This window comes from Dryobates pubescens, chromosome 20 (genome assembly GCF_014839835.1).
Source record: "Dryobates pubescens isolate bDryPub1 chromosome 20, bDryPub1.pri, whole genome shotgun sequence".
In the NCBI taxonomy this organism is placed as follows: Eukaryota; Metazoa; Chordata; class Aves; order Piciformes; family Picidae; genus Dryobates; species Dryobates pubescens.
This window is the reverse complement of record NC_071631.1, coordinates 4067540-4084467: the sequence shown is the minus strand read 5'-3', so window position 1 is coordinate 4084467 and position 16928 is coordinate 4067540. Positions and strand designations below refer to the sequence as shown.

Below are 16928 nucleotides of genomic sequence, written 5' to 3'. Positions count from 1 at the left end.
GGCCCTGCTCCGTGCAAGGTGAAGCTGGGAGCACAGGTCCCTCAGGCTGCTCTCCTGTGGTGCCAGGGCCACCTTGGCTCCTGGGGACATCGGGGTGGGGGCTGTGCTGGGCCCCTGCGGTGGTTTGCAGCATGTGGTTGCGTGAGCACTGAGTCAGGCACGGCTGGAGGTGAGGCACAAACCCCACAGTAAACAGCGGTTTGCACAACAGCTGCCTTCGTGTGGCATGGGTTGGGCAATCCCTTGTTTACACCCACGCTCCAGGCCCGTCCCACGGGGCTGTGACACCAGCTTGGATGTGGGGGCCTGTGCCCATGATGCCAACCTGGCATGGCTGGGCAGAGATGTTTGGCATCCCAGCAATGAGCCCCACCAAGCACTGGGCAAAGAAAATCCCCAGTCCATGGTCATTACTGGGAGGTGCTGGTGGGGAAGTCAAGTCCTGGGTTGCCCACTGGGCATTTCCCATGACCTCTTGGTCTGGGGTGAGCTGGATGCCATGGTGTGATCATGGACAACTTGGGTCAAATGGGGCTTCACAGCCCAGCTCTGCCCAGGGTCAGGCTTCAGGAGATAGCCCCAGCTCAGCTGCAAGAGGCAGTGGTGCTGTGCCCAGGGACTGGGGTGGTGAGGCTGGCAGGCACTTCCCAGGAGAGGGATGACGTTCAGAGGGACAAGGGCATGGGGATGAACCTGGTGCCCCATGGTGAGTGCCCGGCAAGGACACTGGAGTGGGCAGGAGGATATGATCTGCACCCAGTGGCACCACACTGCTTTGACTTTGCCTCTGGACCTCCGAGTTCCATATCCCTCTGGCCTGTCCCCAGCCCCACGGCCCCAGGTTAGTTGCAGCAAGGAGCCTGCTGTGCCACGTCCTGGCTTTGCCCCGTCCTTGTTGTGCCATGTCCCAGCTGCCAGAGAGGGCAGGGTGGGAGGCTGGCTGCTGGCCGTGTGCATGTCACTGAGCTTTCCTTCCTGCGGCGAGCGAGGCAGTCACAGCCTCCAGGGAAGTGTTTTGCAATCACCTTCTTCAGACAGTCACAGCAATTAACGGCACTGGGCTTGAGGAACTAACGGTGAGAGCAGCATGGTGGCAGCCGGGCTGAGCACGGCCAGCAGCCAGGGGCTGGAGGGCAGCGGTCGGAGCAGGCGGTGAGCACCGGCTGGGCACACCAGACACGGAGGTGAGTTAGGGGTGGAGATGAGGTAGGGATGGGTTGTGCAGTGCTTGGGTGCAGCTGAGCACCTTGCACCTTGTCTGTGGCTGTGCAGCTGCTCTGCCCTGTCCCCTGCCTGGGACAGCCACACGTGCCAGGTGCTGGCACCACCAAGGGCACAGCCAGGACCAGCCTGGGGCGGAGAATGAGTGGGTGGCTGAGCAGGGACAGAGGCATCCCCCATTCCCAGGGCCATTCCCAGCAGCAGGCAGCAGGGTGCAGCCAGAGGGGCAGCGTGGGGACCCGTCAGCTCTGCCTGTCCCCACCACACTGCCCTCGCTCCCTGGTTGCCTGTTGAGCTCTCTCAGCTCTGCAGCCCCAGCACCCCCTCTCCCCAAACCCCAAATCTCTGCCCAACAGTGGCTGAAGACACCCAAGATAAACCAGCCCAGGGCACTGTGCCCAGGCTCAGGGTGCATGGGCAAGGGGCCAGTGGCAGGCGGTGCCAAGGAGCTTCCCCACAGCTGCTCAGTGCCAGACATGGGGGCAGAGGCGTCAGCACTGCCAGGAGCTGTGGGCAAGAGGCTGCCTCTGATGGCAAAAGGACATTGGAAGCATTGGTGACGGTGGCAGCGTGGCACCTCCAGCCCGCCTCGTCCCCATGCTCTTCCCAGCCTGCCAGGACCACTTCCTTTCTCCATCCCAGGTGATGCCAAAGCCATGGAGGAGACCATGGCCAGGTGCGGTGCCAGGACATCCTTCCTGCTGCAGCTCTCCCTGCTCCTGCTCCTCTGCCCATGGGGTGAGTGGAGCCCATCCCATCCCGCCCTGTGTGCACCCAGTGCCCATCCTGACTGGCACAGGAGCTACACAGCAGGCACTGGCAGGATGGGGGGCCTGGCACGTGCCGGCAGGCTTGCCCAATGCCTGGCTCTTCCTCTCCTGTGGCTGGGGGGCCCGTCTAAGGGAAGAGGCACGCATGCCTCTGTCCTGCCTGGGCACCGAGGAGCTGAGATGGCTTCATCATGGCCATGCCCTGGACGTGACACATCTTTTCCTGCCTGCAGGGACCCTGGGCTGTGCCTCAGTGGTTGTGGGCTCACCCATTGTGCCCCTGGGCTCGGCTGTCACAGCGTCCTGCACCGTCCAGAGTGAGCTCTGCCACACCTTGGAGCAGGCAAAGGTTCAGATCTCCTGGATGCTGGACAACGAGCCTGTGGTTGGGAGCCAGCACCATGGCCTGGGAGGCACAGGGGTGTCCAATCTCACCCTGCCCCACTTCAACCAGACTCAGGCCAAGCTGTGGTGCTGTGTAGAGTGGAATGGGACCAAGCAGCGCGTTGGCATGGCCGAGATCAGGGCGGGCTGTAAGTCTGCTGCCAGCACAGGTCACCCACATGGGCACTTGTGCACTTCACTGAGGTGTAGTCTGGTACCAGGGTTTGCACATCTGCTCTCTGAGATGTGTGTCTGCTCTGGGCAAGCTGGGGAAAGCCACTGGGTCAAGAGCAGCAGCCAAAGCTCTTTTGGGGCTGTGCCCAGCCGCATCCCAGCATGCCGGTGCCCAGTGGGCAGGCTACAGGGCAGGGGAGGTTTGTGGACCGGGCATGGAGGGAGCAGTGGCTCCTCCACAGCTGGGATGGGCGCTTCCCTTAGGGTCTTACCTGACTACTCTCTCCCAGACCCACCAGCAAAGCCCTTCAACCTCAGCTGTGTCCTGAACCTCACCGACTATGGGCTGACGTGCCAGTGGGAGGAGGGAGCCAGCAGCCACCTCCCCACCAGCATTGCGCTGAAGTGTGCCAGGTAAGCCTCAGGGGTGACACCATCCCTAGTGCCTGGCCCCGCGGCGACTTCTCCTGGCCCTCACTCCCTGCTAAACCATGGGACAAACCCCAGCCTCCGCCAGAGGGACCCTGAGGCCACTCCTCTTGCTGCCCCAGGAGCAGAGAGCAGGCGGTGACAGGCTGCAGCCCGGCCGGTGGTCGCAGCCACTGCACGGTGCCGCGCCGGCTGCTGCAGCTCTACCGGCACATGGAGATCTGGGTGGCTGCCACCAACGCCCTGGGCACGGCTGAGTCTGAGCATCTCTACATCGACCCCATGGACGTTGGTGAGTGATGGCCAGAGCCACCAGCCTCGTGGGAAGGTCAGGGGCCGGGGGAGCTCCTCAGTGCTGGGAGAGGGACATTAGAGAGCTGACGGAGCTCGTCGGGCTCTTGGGTCACGTTTTATGGGCAGGTTCCATGATAAATGTCTTGCTGGGATGAATTGATGCCAAAGCTGCATCACAGGCTGAGCAGCATGTGCCAGCAGGTTATGAGCCATCAGTTGACCTGCTGCACTCTACAATTCTCTCCAGCAATTGATTACCCATTTATTCAGGAGGTCTATTAATAAAACATCCAGCTCCTATAAACTATTTATAAAAGGAACCTTCCCAGCCGGCGCCACTCATCCTCCCTGCTCAGGGCCTGGGGAAGGGCTGCCTGGGAACCAGCTGAGCCACACCATGGCCGTGCTGGGCTCTCACCCTGCAGCAGTCCCAAACCTGTGGCTGTCCTGCTCCTTTTACTAGACCCTGAGTCCTGCAGGGTCTGGATTTGCTGTGTAGGCTGGGCTGGCTCTGTGCTCATCAGCAGTGCCCTGTGTCCCGGGCAGGGGCACACACCAGTTCCTGTCCCCTGCCACAAGCTGTTCTCCTAAGCCTCTCGAAGCAGTGTCTCCTCCTCAGCTGCAGCTCATGGCATTAACAGTGGCTGCATGTGGCCATGGCACTTCTCCAGCTCTCTCCCTGCTCTTTCTCCAGCCAAGCTGGACCCCCCAGCCCTACAGACCATCCAGTCCATCCCCTTCCAGACTGACTGTGTGGCACTGGCCTGGGAGGTGAGCCAGAGCAACGCCCACATGGAGCTGCAGTGTGAGCTGCGCTACCGGGCACCTGAGGACCCTGCCTGGGCTCTGGTGAGTGCTGCTGGGGCAGTGGCACTGGGGAGTGAGCGGGAGCTGGGACCCTCAGCTCTGAGCTCTGCCAGGTCTCCTGCAATGGGAGCAGCAGGGGCCTGCATGGGAGGAGGACACCAAGGTGCCCCCTCATGCACCCTGCATAGCACCCACACCGGGCTGGACCCTGCGCTGGATGCTTGAGGCAGGATCCAGCACAGCTCTTGCTCTGCTGCCACCAGGTCACTGGCATCGTCGGCCGGGCTGGCACCACGCAGTGCTGCGGCTTCCTCTTTGGCACTCAGTACCACTTCCAGATGCGGTGCCGGCGGAGCGCGGCACAGGGCTACTGGAGTGAGTGGAGCCTGGCCAGGAATTACACCACCCATGAGAAAGGTGGGTGTGAAGTCATCTGAGAGGTCCCCACTGCCTGACCAGGTGGCACAGCCAGTGTTATGGCTACATCAGCCCCTCTCAGCTCCCTGCTCAACCCTCTGGAGTCCTCAGCACAGACAGGGATCTGTTGGAGCAGGGCCAGAGGAGGCCACAACAATGATGAGAGGGCTGGAAGTCCTCTGCTGTAAAGCCAGGCTGAGAGAGTTGGGGTTGTTCAATGTGGAAAAAAGAAGGCTCCAGAGAGACCTTCTGGTTGCCTTTCAGTGCTTGAAGAGGCTGATCAGAAAGCTGGGGACAGACTTCTGAGCAGGGCCTGTTGTGACTGGACAAGGGGTGATGGTTTGAAACTAAAAGAGAGAGATTCAGACTGGAGACAAGGAAGAAATGTTTATGTTGAGGGTGGTGAGACACTGGCCCAGGTTGCCCAGAGAGGTGGGAGGTGGCCCATCCCTGGAACCAATCCAGGTCAGGTTGTCTGGGGCTGTGAGCAACCTGCTCTAGTTGCAGCTGTCCCTGCTGGCTGCAGGAGGGTTGGACTGGGTGACCTTGAAGGGTCCCTTCCCACCCAAACCAGTCTGTGGTTCTCTGATTCCCTGTCACAGCCCCCACAGGGAAGCTGGACGTGTGGTGGAGCACTCAGCTGGCCAGCACAGATGAGCGGCTGGAGGTGCAGCTGCGCTGGAAGGTGAGCAGGGCAGCAGGTGATGGGCATGCAGGGGCTGCCAGAGCATCACCCTGGGGACTGAGCATCCCCCGTGGTGACTAATCCTGCGCACCCTGCCTGTGCCCAGGCCCCACAGCGGCGGGAGGCGAACGGGCGAGTGCTGGGGTACCACGTCACCCTTAGCCCCAGGAAGAGGGGCATGGACCCCCCCACTGTCTGCAACACCACCCACACCCAGTGCAACTTCTCCATCCCTGTGGGCACCAGGAGGGTCTATGTCTCAGCCTACAACTCTGCCGGCGAGTCAGCAGCAACTGAGGTCACCCTCCTGGAGAGGAAAGGTGAGGGCTGGGCAAACCTCCTGGGGCTCTGCCCTGCTCCCAGCAGCTCCACAAGCTCTCAAACTGGGTGCTGCACCCTCACCCCGCTGCCAGGGAGACTCCTCCTTGGATGTACAACTGAGGGGCTCCTGAGCAGGCTGCTCACAGAGTGCCCAGCCAGGGCACGGAGCACAGCAGGCTCCAGGCTGGGGGGCACAGGGAGGGGATGCCACCAAGGTGCTGTCTTCTCCCATCACCCTGGCTGGTTGTCCACACTCAGGTCAGCCCCTGGCCAGGCTGTGGGCTGTACCCAGGGATGAGCACAGCCTCTGGGTGCACTGGGGAGAACCACCAGCCCTGGTCACTGCCTACATCCTGGAGTGGCAGCAGGTGTCCTCGGAGCCCAGCCACTGCAGTGCCTGCTGGCAGATGGAGCAAGACGGAGCTGCCACCACAGCCCTTATCCAGGGTAAGCCCAGGGGGCCCTGCCCTCCTGTCTGGTTGCTCCAAGTCCACCACACACCATCCCTCCTTCCTCTGGATCCACTCTTGGGGTACAGCATAGGGCAGAGCCCCAAACCCTTGCCCTCTCTGCCCTCTGTTGCAGATGGCATTGAGCCTTTCCAGCAGTACAACATCTCACTGTACCCCCTCTACAAGGACACCATCGGGGTGCCCATCCACACCGCAGCCTACTCCAAGCAGAAGGGTATGTGTGCTCTCAGCAGCCATCCTTGGGGGTGCAAAGAGGCTCACCACACAATGCATCCCCCATCTCTGGTTCCCCACCCCGAGGCACCAGCTCTGCACAGCACCCACTCTCTTGTCCTGCTTCATTCCAGCCCCATCCTACGCCCCAAAGCTCCACCTGAGGAGCATTAGCAAGTCCAGCGCCGAGCTGTGCTGGGATCCAGTACCAGTTGAAATGCAGAATGGCTTTATCATCAGCTACACTATCTTCTGGGCCAACAGCACTACAGAAGTGTCTAGTGAGTCCTGTCTGCCTTGTCTTGATGTGCTAGGCTGGGACATCAGCAGGCTCCATGCCCTTGTCAGAGAGCTGGGGGCGTGTGAGGGTTTGGCACAGGACCCCCTGCCAGCACGGCCCCAGGGGGTGGTGCAGGTGAGAGGCACCCACCAAGCAGTCCCCGCCTTTCCCCAGGTGCCTCTGTGAATCCCTCTCTCAGCTCCTTTGTCATCCGGGAGCTGAAGCCATCGACCCTCTACAAAGTGCACATCATGGCATCCACGGCTGGTGGCAGCACCAATGGCACCAGCCTGACCCTGGTGACCACAGTGCTAGGTGAGGGGGTGCAGCAATTCAAGGTATACAAATGGAAGGGGACCCACCAGACACTGGGTCCTCCCCAGCCGTAGGTACCTCACCCTGTTACCCCCTGCCCCACTTTCTAGATGACATCGAAGTCCAGTTCCTCTTCCTGACCCTGGGGCTGATCTTTGTCCTGCTCATGCTTCTGCTCATCTGCTTCCACAAGAATGGGAGGTGAGTACCAAAAGCTGCACCAAACTGGGCTATCCTGGCAGTCCCCATCCCCAGCAGCTGCGGTGACCCTGGCCGCAGTCTGACTGCTGGAGGGACAGAGTGGGCACAGCCAGCCCCAAGACCACCAGTTTCAGGCCCCCTCACTGAGTCCCCATTCTGTGACCACCAGGGTGAAGCAGCAGTTCTGGCCCAATGTCCCCGACCCTGCCAACAGCAGCCTGGGCAAGTGGTTGCCAGCAGAGCTCCAGGAGGTGAGCCCCAGCTAGCTGCTCCTGGTGGTGCCCATTCCCCACCACTGGGTACCACGAAACCCAGGGCATGAGACCATGCAGGGACTGGGAGTGGGGATGCCAGGAGCTGCCCTGGTATACTGTTGGGAAGGGGAAGTAAAGCAGGGGCTGCACCCTACAATCTGTGCCCACATCCCCTTCCCCAGGAGCCGCTGCAGGTGCCCGGCGTGCGGGAGCCCGGCCCGGCCACCATTTCCACTGTCACCGTGCTTGAAAGGGCAGCGGGAAAGCAGCCTCCTGCCTGGGGCAAAGAGCCCACCACCGAGACCACCGGCACCTTCCCCGCCCTGCCACAGCCCTACGTGCGGCAGGAGGGTGCCGGCACGCTGGGCCGCGGCCGGGCAGCCGGGCAGCCATGCCGGGGTGCCGGTGGGAACGGGGACACCGTCCAGTACGCGCGGGTGGTGGGCGATGGCTACAAGGGCCAGCAGCACACCCTGCCGCGCCTCTACCTGCGCTCCAGCTCCACCCAGCCCCTGCTCCTCGACGCCAGCCCCAGCCCCAAGCCCTACGAGAATCTGGGCTTCCACCGGTTCCACGGGACCGCCGCGGACGGCTGCCCCGAAGATCTCCCCGCCACCTTCCCGCTGCTGCAGGGCCTCCGCATCGGCGGGGCCGAGGAGCTGCACGACTGCCGGACGTTTTAGTGCTGGAAGACCTAGAAGCGCAAATGGACCCAGCCCGGAACCTCCCCCGGGGTTGCGAGCCCCTCCGGGGTCCGGCTCCCCCCCGCCGGTGCTGCGCGCGTCCCTTCAGCCCCCTGCCCTCCTACAATAAACGGGGACGTGCTGAGAACAGCTCGGAACTACTGTGTTGGGGAACGAGCCCCGAGCGCCGGCCAGGCACGGAGCAGACCCTCCGCCGGGAGCAGGGGGGCGGAGGGAGGGGGCGGACTCCCGCCCCGCTCATCGACGCGCTCGGCGCTCGGCTCCTTCGCCCTGGCTCGGTGCTCTCCCGTTGCGCCTCGGCAAGATGGCGGCGCCCGCGGCGGCGGGGCAGTGAGGGGAGGGCCATGCTGGCGCTAAGGACGGCGCTGGGCCGCTGCCTGGCGGGACCGGTCCGCTGTGGGGTTGCGCCCGTGGGGACCTGCGGGACCGGTGAGGCCCGCGGGGAGCTCGAGAGTTCCCTGGGAGAGAAAGGGGAAGGAGAAGCTGGGCCCGAAGAGGAGACGGGGTGGGGGCCGGGAGCCGAGGACGAAGCGATTGCGGTGTTGGAGGTGGCCTGGGGCGCGGTGGAAAGAGCCCGAGGTGGCCCTGAGAGGGGCCAGGGAGCTGGGTGACCCGGAGGGGACCCACTGGGGTGCAGGGCGCGGGGAGGACCTCGAAATGTCACTCCAGACACCGAGGGAGGACAGGGTTGCGCGGGGCCGATCCCCCACGCCGGTGCTGGGGCAGGGGCCTGGGCCGGCCGGCCCTAAGGAAAAAGTCGGGTTGAGGGCTGCCCGCTCATCCTGCCCTGTGCACAGTCGGGGCCGGCCGGAGCAGCTCCGAGGCCAGAGGCCCTGGGCGAAGCTGCTGTGAGCTGGGCCAAGGCTCAGGCTAGAGCTCTGGGATGGCTTCTGCATGTGCTGTCACTGCGCTGTAGCCATGGGACAATGCAGTGCCCCGTGCTCACCGCCTGTGGCTGGGCCCGTTCCATCCGCAGGCAGGTACATGGCCCTGCAAAGGCTGTATTTGAAAACGTGTCCGAGGCACAGACGGAGAAGCTGAAGCAGGTATTGACTCCAGTAGCAGGGGTGTTGAAAGAGCAGTTGGAGGACTCTGTTCTGGAAGGTCAAAGAACAGCTCAGTTCTGCCCAGTTTTCTAGTACAGTCTGAGGAGTGTTTAATATCTGCCTAGCTGAAAGTGCACACAAGTGATGAATCTGTGTTTTCTTCCATCTAGCTTGCAGTCCCTTTATTCAGACAGCAAGATGCTATGCCAGGCCTGTGAGAAGAAAGAGAAAAGGTATGTTGGGGTTAATGGGACCAGGTGGCAAAATGTTTTGCTCTTGATATTGCAGAGTTGTACCCAAAGGCTGCAGGAAGAGAGGGTATTCAGAGCGGTGAGTGATATTCTCTTTAAAGATGTGGAGCTCACCCTGAGCAGAGGGAGGAATTACAGTCCCTGTGTCAGGATTCTGCAGTCCTGCAAATGCTTGATGGGTAACTACAAGGGTGAGGAAGCCAGATGACTCCTAGCAGTGCCAAATGATGTAATGAGGAGCAGTGGTCCCAAAAAGCATCTTGGAGATGTTCCAGCTGGATGCAGAAGGAGAAAGGATTGCCCAGGAAGGCAGTGCAGTGTGGGAACACTCCTCAGAGGGACTGTGGAATGTCCTTTCTCAGAACCTTTCAAGGCTTTGGTAGACAAAGAAATAATGACAGTCCCACTTCAAAGTGGGGGAAATTGAATTAGAAACTTTATAAGGTCCCTTTGTGAACCCTTTTGTGGTTCTGTGCATCTAGAAACAATTCCTTGCAAGCTCAGAAGTTACTCAGAGAATTCAGGAGCTCATGAGTGTGGGGGAAATTAGCAACTGTCACTGGCAAGAGATCACTGATCTCAGACCACACCATGCTGTATGTCCAGAGAGCTTTGAAGGCAAGAGACTGCACACAATTTTATTCACTCAGTTCCTGCCATCTCAACTTGGTCTCTTTGAGTTCTCCCTCCTTGTTTGGAGCATACAGACTATTTTCTTTGCAGTTTGTTTCCTCTCATCTAGTTTGCACGTGTGTTCAGAGCTCTGACTTTAGACTGCTCTTCCTCAAATGCTAACCTTCTCTTTGCAGACATCCCCAGCCATTTGGATGATCTTCCTCCCACAATGCTGAAGAAGGATTATGCCAGTGTCCCAATAATCAACAGGTATCATCCAGGGGAAGGGAACAAATCTCTCCTGAGATTTATGTGTTTCACACAACCACCATATGTGGAAGCTGTCACCTGCTGAGTACTTGATGACTGCTCTGTGGTGGTCACTGGGATGGAATTTAGCACCAAAAAATGGCAGAGTTGTTGAAAGTCCAATTAGTCAGAGCAGTCACTGATTAGGGCTATGTGAGGTTTTTGTTTACTGAAGGTAGGATGAAGTGCTTCTGCCTTCTGTGGGCTTTGTGGTCTATAGGAAGAAGAAATAATCCTGAAGTACTAGAAATAATCTTCTTGGAAACAGTCTGGGCCTGTCTGGAGCTCGTGTGCTAGCAAGTGTGTGGTTAAACAACTGGGAATGAGTGGCTGCTTCTGAGATGTGCTCCTGGAGCCTGGCGTTTCAGTGCTTGGATCCCAGACCTGCTCCTGTGAGGTGCAGGGAGAGCCCCCAGTGGCGTCAGAGAGAGTTTCACCCAAGTTCGAAGGAGCTGCTCTTAACATCATTCTGTCCTCGTGAACTTCCCTGGGGGTTCACCTTCAGCACCCAGTTTGCATGCAGTGTTTTTGGAATTGATAACACTTTGTCATCATTTGAAATTATAACTGTGTGAAAATGATGAGGGGGTTGGAGCACCTCTGCTACGAGGACAGGCTGAGGGAGCTGGGGTTATTCAGCCTGGAGAGGAGAAAGCTCAGGGGAGACCTAATAACAGCTTTCTAGTACCTTAAGGGGGCCTGAGAAAAGGATGGAGAGAGAGTTTCCAAAGGCCTGTAGTGATAGGATGAGGGGTAATGGTTTGACACTAGAGAAGAGTAGATTTGGATTGAATGTTAGGAGCATGTTGTGCACCATGAGGGTGGTGCAACACTGGGACAGGCTGCCCAGGGAGGTAGTTGAGATACTCAAGGTGTGAGGCTTGACAGGGCTCTGGGCAGCCTGATCTAGTTGAGGATGCCCCTGCTGACTGTAGAGGGGGTTGGACTAGGTGTCCTTTGGAGGTTCCTTCCAACCCAGGCCAATCTATGATTCAGGATTCCCACAGCAGCAACACTGCTCCCTGCTTCCATGATCTCAGCCATGATTTTCCACAGGAAGGCAAGGAATGGTTTATGGCTGATGGGTCTGGGAGGGAGGGAAGCTGCTGTGAATTAAATTAAAGCTGTGGTAAATTCAAGTGGAGAAAAGTGAATATATTCTGAAAACCTGGTCTCATTTCTGGTGTTGCATACACTTAGGTTTACCTTAAACTAACCTGCAGTCTCCTTGCAGTGTTGATGATGTAGTAAGAAGACTGCTGTCACTGGAGATGGCAAGCCAGGTTGGTTTCCTTCTACCTGCATAAAAACCCTACAAGACTGAGTGAAGCCATTTGTGTAAGATTTGTCTGTACTGTGAAATGCTCTTGGCTTGCTTGACTTTGAAGTGGTGTTCAGTGGCTGCAAAGCCCAAAGCCAGGGCTGTTACATACATGAGTGATAAGTCTTCTAAGCCCTTAAAATTTAGCCTGCAGTCTTCTCTGTGACAATAATTGCATGCTAAAATGAGAGAAGGAAATGTCATTTCTTGCTGCATGGCTCTTGAGCTTAAAAAGATGTGACAAGTAAAGGCTACTACCGTGTGAGGTCAGCTTCAGTTCTCTCTTCCATTCAGGAGAGCAGCAGGGCCTCCTCGATGCCCTTTTGTCTCCTGGGGGTGAAAGGTGTGTCTGGGCTCTTGCTGTGGACAATGCTGATGCTGTTTGCTGCCCAGCTCCTTTTGTGCTGCTTCACTGCTGTTCTGTGAGAGCTGTCTTCCAAGCAGCAGGTCCCTTCCTGCCGCGTTCATGATGGACACTGAGTAAAGCTATTAATTACAAAGCCTTTACGTGGGTGTCTCAGAGCCTCAGTGTTCCTGAGCAAGTGACAAGCTCTTCTCTGTTCTCTACAGAGGGAGAAGGTGAAAATAAAGACACAGCAGCTGGTGGAGAAGGTCAGGAGGTCTCCCAGTGACGATGGCTCCCCTGAGGTGCAAGGTAAGATGAAAAAGTAGAAGGATATTGTTGGCAGATGATACATCTCTGCTTTTATTCAGCTCTTCCCACCCCAGCACTTCAAGTGTCCTGTTTCAGTTTGGAGCATCTCCTTCAGGAGAGCCCCTGGGAGGCAGGTAGCCTGCAGCATGTGCTGGAGGACCTGACTAGGGTCTGGGAATGTTGAATGTAAAGCCACCAGTAATGAAATGAGGGCAAGAGGCATTTTCCAGACGAATTCCTACTATCTGTTGTTAGAACTTGAGCCCCCAGTGAAGCAGCTCCATCATCCTGACAGTTGTGAATCTGTTGTGTGGTTTGCTTTGAGCTTACCGGGAGGGCTGTGTGGTAGGAAGTACTGTGAGGCAGTGGGTACCTGTAAGAACCAGTGCTCAGCTGGCAGTGTGGAAGGAGTGCAGATGGCACTGAGTGCTCTGGAAGGCTGCTGCTCTCATCTGGCTTCTTTTGTCTCCTCTGCAGTTGCTGCACTGACTGCCAAGATACGCACTATAGACGAGCATCTCCAGAGGTATCCCAAGGTAATGGCACACCTGCTCAGGCTGTTTCCTCAGTTTAGAACAAAAGGATTTCAGTTCTGGGTATTAAGAGCTTTCCTGGGGAGGCTTATAAAATATCTGTAACTGTCCTGGGTTGCCCCTCTGGGAAACTGCTGGCTCAGGCACAGCTGCAGTGTCACTGACTGGAATGTGGAGTATGTCCTTTTTGCTACTGGCTGGGTGGAGGTGGCTGAGCACCTTTGATCAGTTTGCCTAAATTCATCCTGCTGCAGATGTGACTTTGCCACTTACTTTCCAGTATGATTAACATTACCACTTCAGCTGCATCCTCCTTCTGTTCTGTCTGTGGAAACATTCAGAGGGCAGGGCTGTGATGATGTTGCAATGCCAGCTTTGCTACCTAAAGCTACTACCTGGGATCAGAGCCCAGACTGGAAACATCACAGCTCTGAGTTTAAGAACAAGATACATCAAAGATCCCTCATGCAGTGCAGAAGGGGGGAAATGGATTCATCCAGCTGCATTGGAAAACAGTGCATAATTATTTTTTAATCCTAAAGGCCTGAAGGCTAAAACAGAACAGAATTTAGGTTTTATAATAAACCTTGTACCAAATATTTTAGCAGAGGAACTGCTTTGAAAAGCCATTTTATGTACCTCGTGTAGGGAAGGGACATCTCCCCCAAGGGGGACTGTCCTGAATGGCACAGCTCAAGCTACACCTCTCTTCCAAAAAACAACCCAAACAGTCAGATAAGACCAAGTCCCATTTTATTTCCTGGAAAAACAAAGGTGAATGCTTCTGTGCTAATTCTGGATGAATGCATACCAGGGGAAGCAAGGAGCCAGCAGACTTCTCCCCCCCGTCTCTGCTCCGAGCTATTGCTGCTCTTGCCACTGTCTGAAGCTGGGTACAACAAGCTATTGCTGCTCTTGCCACTGCCTGAAGCTGCCTGCAAACTGTTTTGAGGATGGGGGGAGGAAGGAGCAGACCCTAAATGGAGAAAGTGATTGAAGGGAAAAGTAAATTAAGCTTCGGCTCTCCTTGTAGTGACCTCATTGCGCTTGTGGTACCTGCCAAGAAAAATTGGTCCAAGATGCTGTCCTTAACCTGATTGTTTCCTTTCAGCCATAATCTGGTCTATTCTAAGTAATTTACTAGGATGGCAGCGTGCTCTGTCTGCAGTCTGGTGAAGGTTGAGTCCTTTGCAGGATAAGAGCAACCGCCGGCGCATGCTGATGGCCATGGACCAGCGGAAGAAGATCCTCTCCTACCTGCGCCGCGTCCGCTACAACACCTTCGAAAACACCTGCAAGCTGCTGGGCATCCAGTACACCATCCCCCCTGCCTACAACAGGAAGCCCACCAAGCGCTGGCTGGTGAAGAAGGCCTTCTGTATCAAGGTATGGAGCCATCCTGGAGAGAGCCACGGAGCTGCAGGAGGAGAAAACCCCTCCACAGAAAGGCATAATGAAGATAGTCGGGAAAGACTGACAGAGGGGTCCGTGACTGAATTTGAGGGGGCAGTGGGAGTGGCTGTAGGGAAGTGCACAAGCTCAGTGAGGAACTCACAGAATCACAATCACAGAATTTCAGGGGCTGGAAAGTCCTTGAAAGGTCATCTAGTCCAGCCCCTCTGCCAAGCAGGATCACCTGCACCAGATTACACGGGAACATGTCACAGACTGGTTTGGATTGGAAGGGACCTTTAAAAGGCATCCAGTCCACCCCACCTGCATTCAGCAGGGACATCTAGAGCAGAATCACAGAGTTCTATGTATTCTATGTAATCATCCAGGTTGGAAGAGACCTCCAAGATCATCAAGTCCAGCCAATCACCCAACCCCAACTAATCAGCTAGACTGTGGCACTAAGTGCCTTTCATCCAGTCTGGTTTTTTAAACACCTCCAGGGACATTGACCCCATCACCTCCCTGGGCAGCCCATTCCTATGGGCAATAATAATGAACAGGTTGCTCAGAGCCCCAAACAACCTGACCTGGAATGGTTCCAGGGTGGGGCTTCTACCACCTCTCTGGGCATCCTGAGCCAGGGTCTTACCACCCTCAGCATAAACATTTCTCTCTTCTTTCCAGTCTGAATCTCCCTCTTTTAGTTGAAAACCATCAAATACAGTATAAGGTAAACATGGTGGAGTCTGAGTCAGCCTCTTCTCTCCAAACTCTACCTGAACACCACAGTTCTTAGAATCACAGAATCATTTTGGTTGGAAAAGGCCTCCAGATGAAGTCCAACTGTTAACTCAGCACTCCACAAACGAGTAGTGGGCAGCGATGTGTGTGCTGTGCTTGAGAGCTTCACATTGTGCTGCTGGTTTGATCAAAAATGTGTAGTTTAAACCAGGGTCTCTTTTTTTCCAAGGCCTTGTATGGGAACTAGTGTGTGAGATGGTTCAATTTGATGGCAGCTGTGGAACAGGGGTGTGGGTGCACCACTGTCTGATCTCTTTGGCTCTGTAACTGCTGGGTGCAGCATACCTTGATATAACTGAGAGAATCCCACAGACTGCAGATGCCTTCAGTCTGCAAATGGTGAATTTCAGTCCAATGAAGTTATAACTAAAGGACTGGGTGGTTCTGACAGAACCTCTCAGGGTGGTTCCTGGCACCAGGGCTGACTGCAGTCCTGGAGGAAGCGCAGGGATGGGGCTGACCTTGCTGCACAGCATCCCCCAGCCGCAGCTCTGAGAGCTGAGCTCCATGCTGCATGCAGGAGCAGCAGTGGGGGAGCAGCTCTGCCCAGCAGCTTCCTCTGTGCCCTATCTCACCCCCTTGTGCTTGTCCTGCAGGTTTTCCAGGAGGCACAGAAGCTGAAAGCAGAGAAGCTGAAAGCAGAGAAGCTGAAGCTGAAAAGTGAGTCGAAGGCAGCACAAAGCAAGAAGACACCACAGAGCAAGGAGACACCTGTGTAGTGGCCAGGGGAGGCCAACCCCACCAGGCTCTTAAATAAAAAACACCTAAAGACTCAGAGCCTCTTTGCATGGTCTGCCTCATGGTGAGCGCCCACAAGAGGGCAGTGAGTAGTTTAAAAGTTTAATTTATGGCTGATGTGCTGTGAGTTGTTCAGTCAGAACCTGGGGGGCTTCACCTCTGCTTCAGGCTGGGATATCTGCAAGATCAGGGTCTGTGTCTCACCATTGGTCATTGAGCTGTCAGACAGCACTGACCCTGCTCCACAGCAGGGATTTGGGCAGTGGGGTGACAAATGAGGAACAATGAGGTGAAATGCTGCCTATTTGGAAACCAAGCAGGCCTGAAGGCAGCTCAAAGTGCCAGTCCTCATAGGAAAACAGGTTGGTTCAGAGTTCTGTGAAGCTCTTTATCAATCATGTCTGTAATTTCCCAGATTACAGAACACATTTCTGCCTTCTCTGTCAGTCATCCCTCTGCCACTCCCAAACTTGGTGATTTTGTGTTTTGCACCAAAATCACTAAAGGGAGGATTCCCAATGTGATTGCAATGGTGCCTGCTCCCCAGCTTTCTATAGCTTTCACCAAGAGTTCTCCCATGTTCCTCCTAACTGTGTTGTACCTGGTTATCATATCAGGCAATGGGTACCACTGAGCTCTGGTTTATTCCATTAAAATCACTTTCTCTTATCATGTCTTTACAAATAATTTATCTTCTCTTGTGCACCATAACTGATGAATCCCAGCATGGTGAGGGCTGGAAGGGACCTCTGGAGATCACCCAGTCCAACCCTCCTGCTAATGCAGGGCACCCACAGCAAGATCAAAGTGTCCAAGTAGGTTTGGAATCTCTTGAGGGAGACTCCACAACATCTCTGGATGGCCTGCTCCAGGGCTCCAGCACCCTCACAGCAAAGATGATTGTCCTCATGTTTAGGTGAAACATCCTCTGTTCCTGTTTGTGCTCTTTATTCCCTGTCCTGTCACTGGGCACCACTGAAAAAAAGCCATGGCCCATCCTCTGGCCCCCAGCCTTTAGCTACTGCTGAGCACTGAGAAGATCACCTCTGAGTCTGCTCTTGTCGAGGCTCAGCAGCCCCAGGTCTCCTCACAGAGCTGCTCCAGGCCTCTCAGCATCTTCACAGGCTCCCCTGGGCTCCCTCCAGTAGTTCCCTGTCCCTCTTGAACTGTGGAGCCCAGAACCGGATTCAGTTCTCCAGCTGCGGCGTCCTCGGGGCATAGAAAAGAGGCAGGAGTCCCTCCCAGGCCGCGCTGCTCCCGCTCCATGCCCCCGGGACGCCCCAAGCATAGCCCCACGCACACGCTCCCGCCGCGCCGAGGCC

At 56.4% G+C, this 16928-nt stretch overlaps 2 protein-coding genes across 2 annotated transcripts; both read left to right on the top strand.

Moving 5' to 3' along the window:
- Positions 1-1042: 1042 nt before the first annotated feature.
- On the top strand, positions 1043-8050 carry CSF3R (colony stimulating factor 3 receptor). Its single transcript, XM_054170660.1, has 16 exons — positions 1043-1184; positions 1864-1959; positions 2225-2524; positions 2840-2963; positions 3101-3270; positions 3967-4121; positions 4343-4496; positions 5099-5181; positions 5288-5501; positions 5761-5949; positions 6088-6189; positions 6323-6469; positions 6643-6783; positions 6894-6984; positions 7154-7235; positions 7421-8050. Exons 2-16 carry the CDS (start codon positions 1878-1880, stop codon positions 7919-7921), a joined length of 2535 nt encoding a protein of 844 aa, XP_054026635.1. The 5' UTR covers positions 1043-1184; positions 1864-1877; the 3' UTR covers positions 7922-8050.
- A 175-nt stretch (positions 8051-8225) lies between these two features.
- On the top strand, positions 8226-16240 carry MRPS15 (mitochondrial ribosomal protein S15). Its single transcript, XM_054170606.1, has 8 exons — positions 8226-8371; positions 9159-9221; positions 10049-10124; positions 11398-11446; positions 12055-12139; positions 12617-12675; positions 13867-14058; positions 15465-16240. The coding sequence occupies exons 1-8, from the start codon at positions 8287-8289 to the stop codon at positions 15585-15587; spliced, it is 732 nt and encodes a 243-aa protein (XP_054026581.1). The 5' UTR covers positions 8226-8286; the 3' UTR covers positions 15588-16240.
- The last annotated feature ends 688 nt before the right edge of the window (positions 16241-16928 follow it).

Coding starts and splice junctions, on each gene's coding strand:
- CSF3R (XM_054170660.1), top strand. CDS start 1,878: ATGGAGGAGACCATGGCCAGGTGCGGTGCCAGGACATCCTTCCTGCTG. Junction 3,271..3,966: donor CATCGACCCCATGGACGTTG/GTGAGTGATGGC, acceptor CTCTTTCTCCAG/CCAAGCTGGACCCCCCAGCC. Junction 6,470..6,642: donor CAGCACTACAGAAGTGTCTA/GTGAGTCCTGTC, acceptor GCCTTTCCCCAG/GTGCCTCTGTGAATCCCTCT.
- MRPS15 (XM_054170606.1), top strand. CDS start 8,287: ATGCTGGCGCTAAGGACGGCGCTGGGCCGCTGCCTGGCGGGACCGGTC. Junction 12,140..12,616: donor TGGCTCCCCTGAGGTGCAAG/GTAAGATGAAAA, acceptor TCTCCTCTGCAG/TTGCTGCACTGACTGCCAAG. Junction 14,059..15,464: donor AGAAGGCCTTCTGTATCAAG/GTATGGAGCCAT, acceptor CTTGTCCTGCAG/GTTTTCCAGGAGGCACAGAA.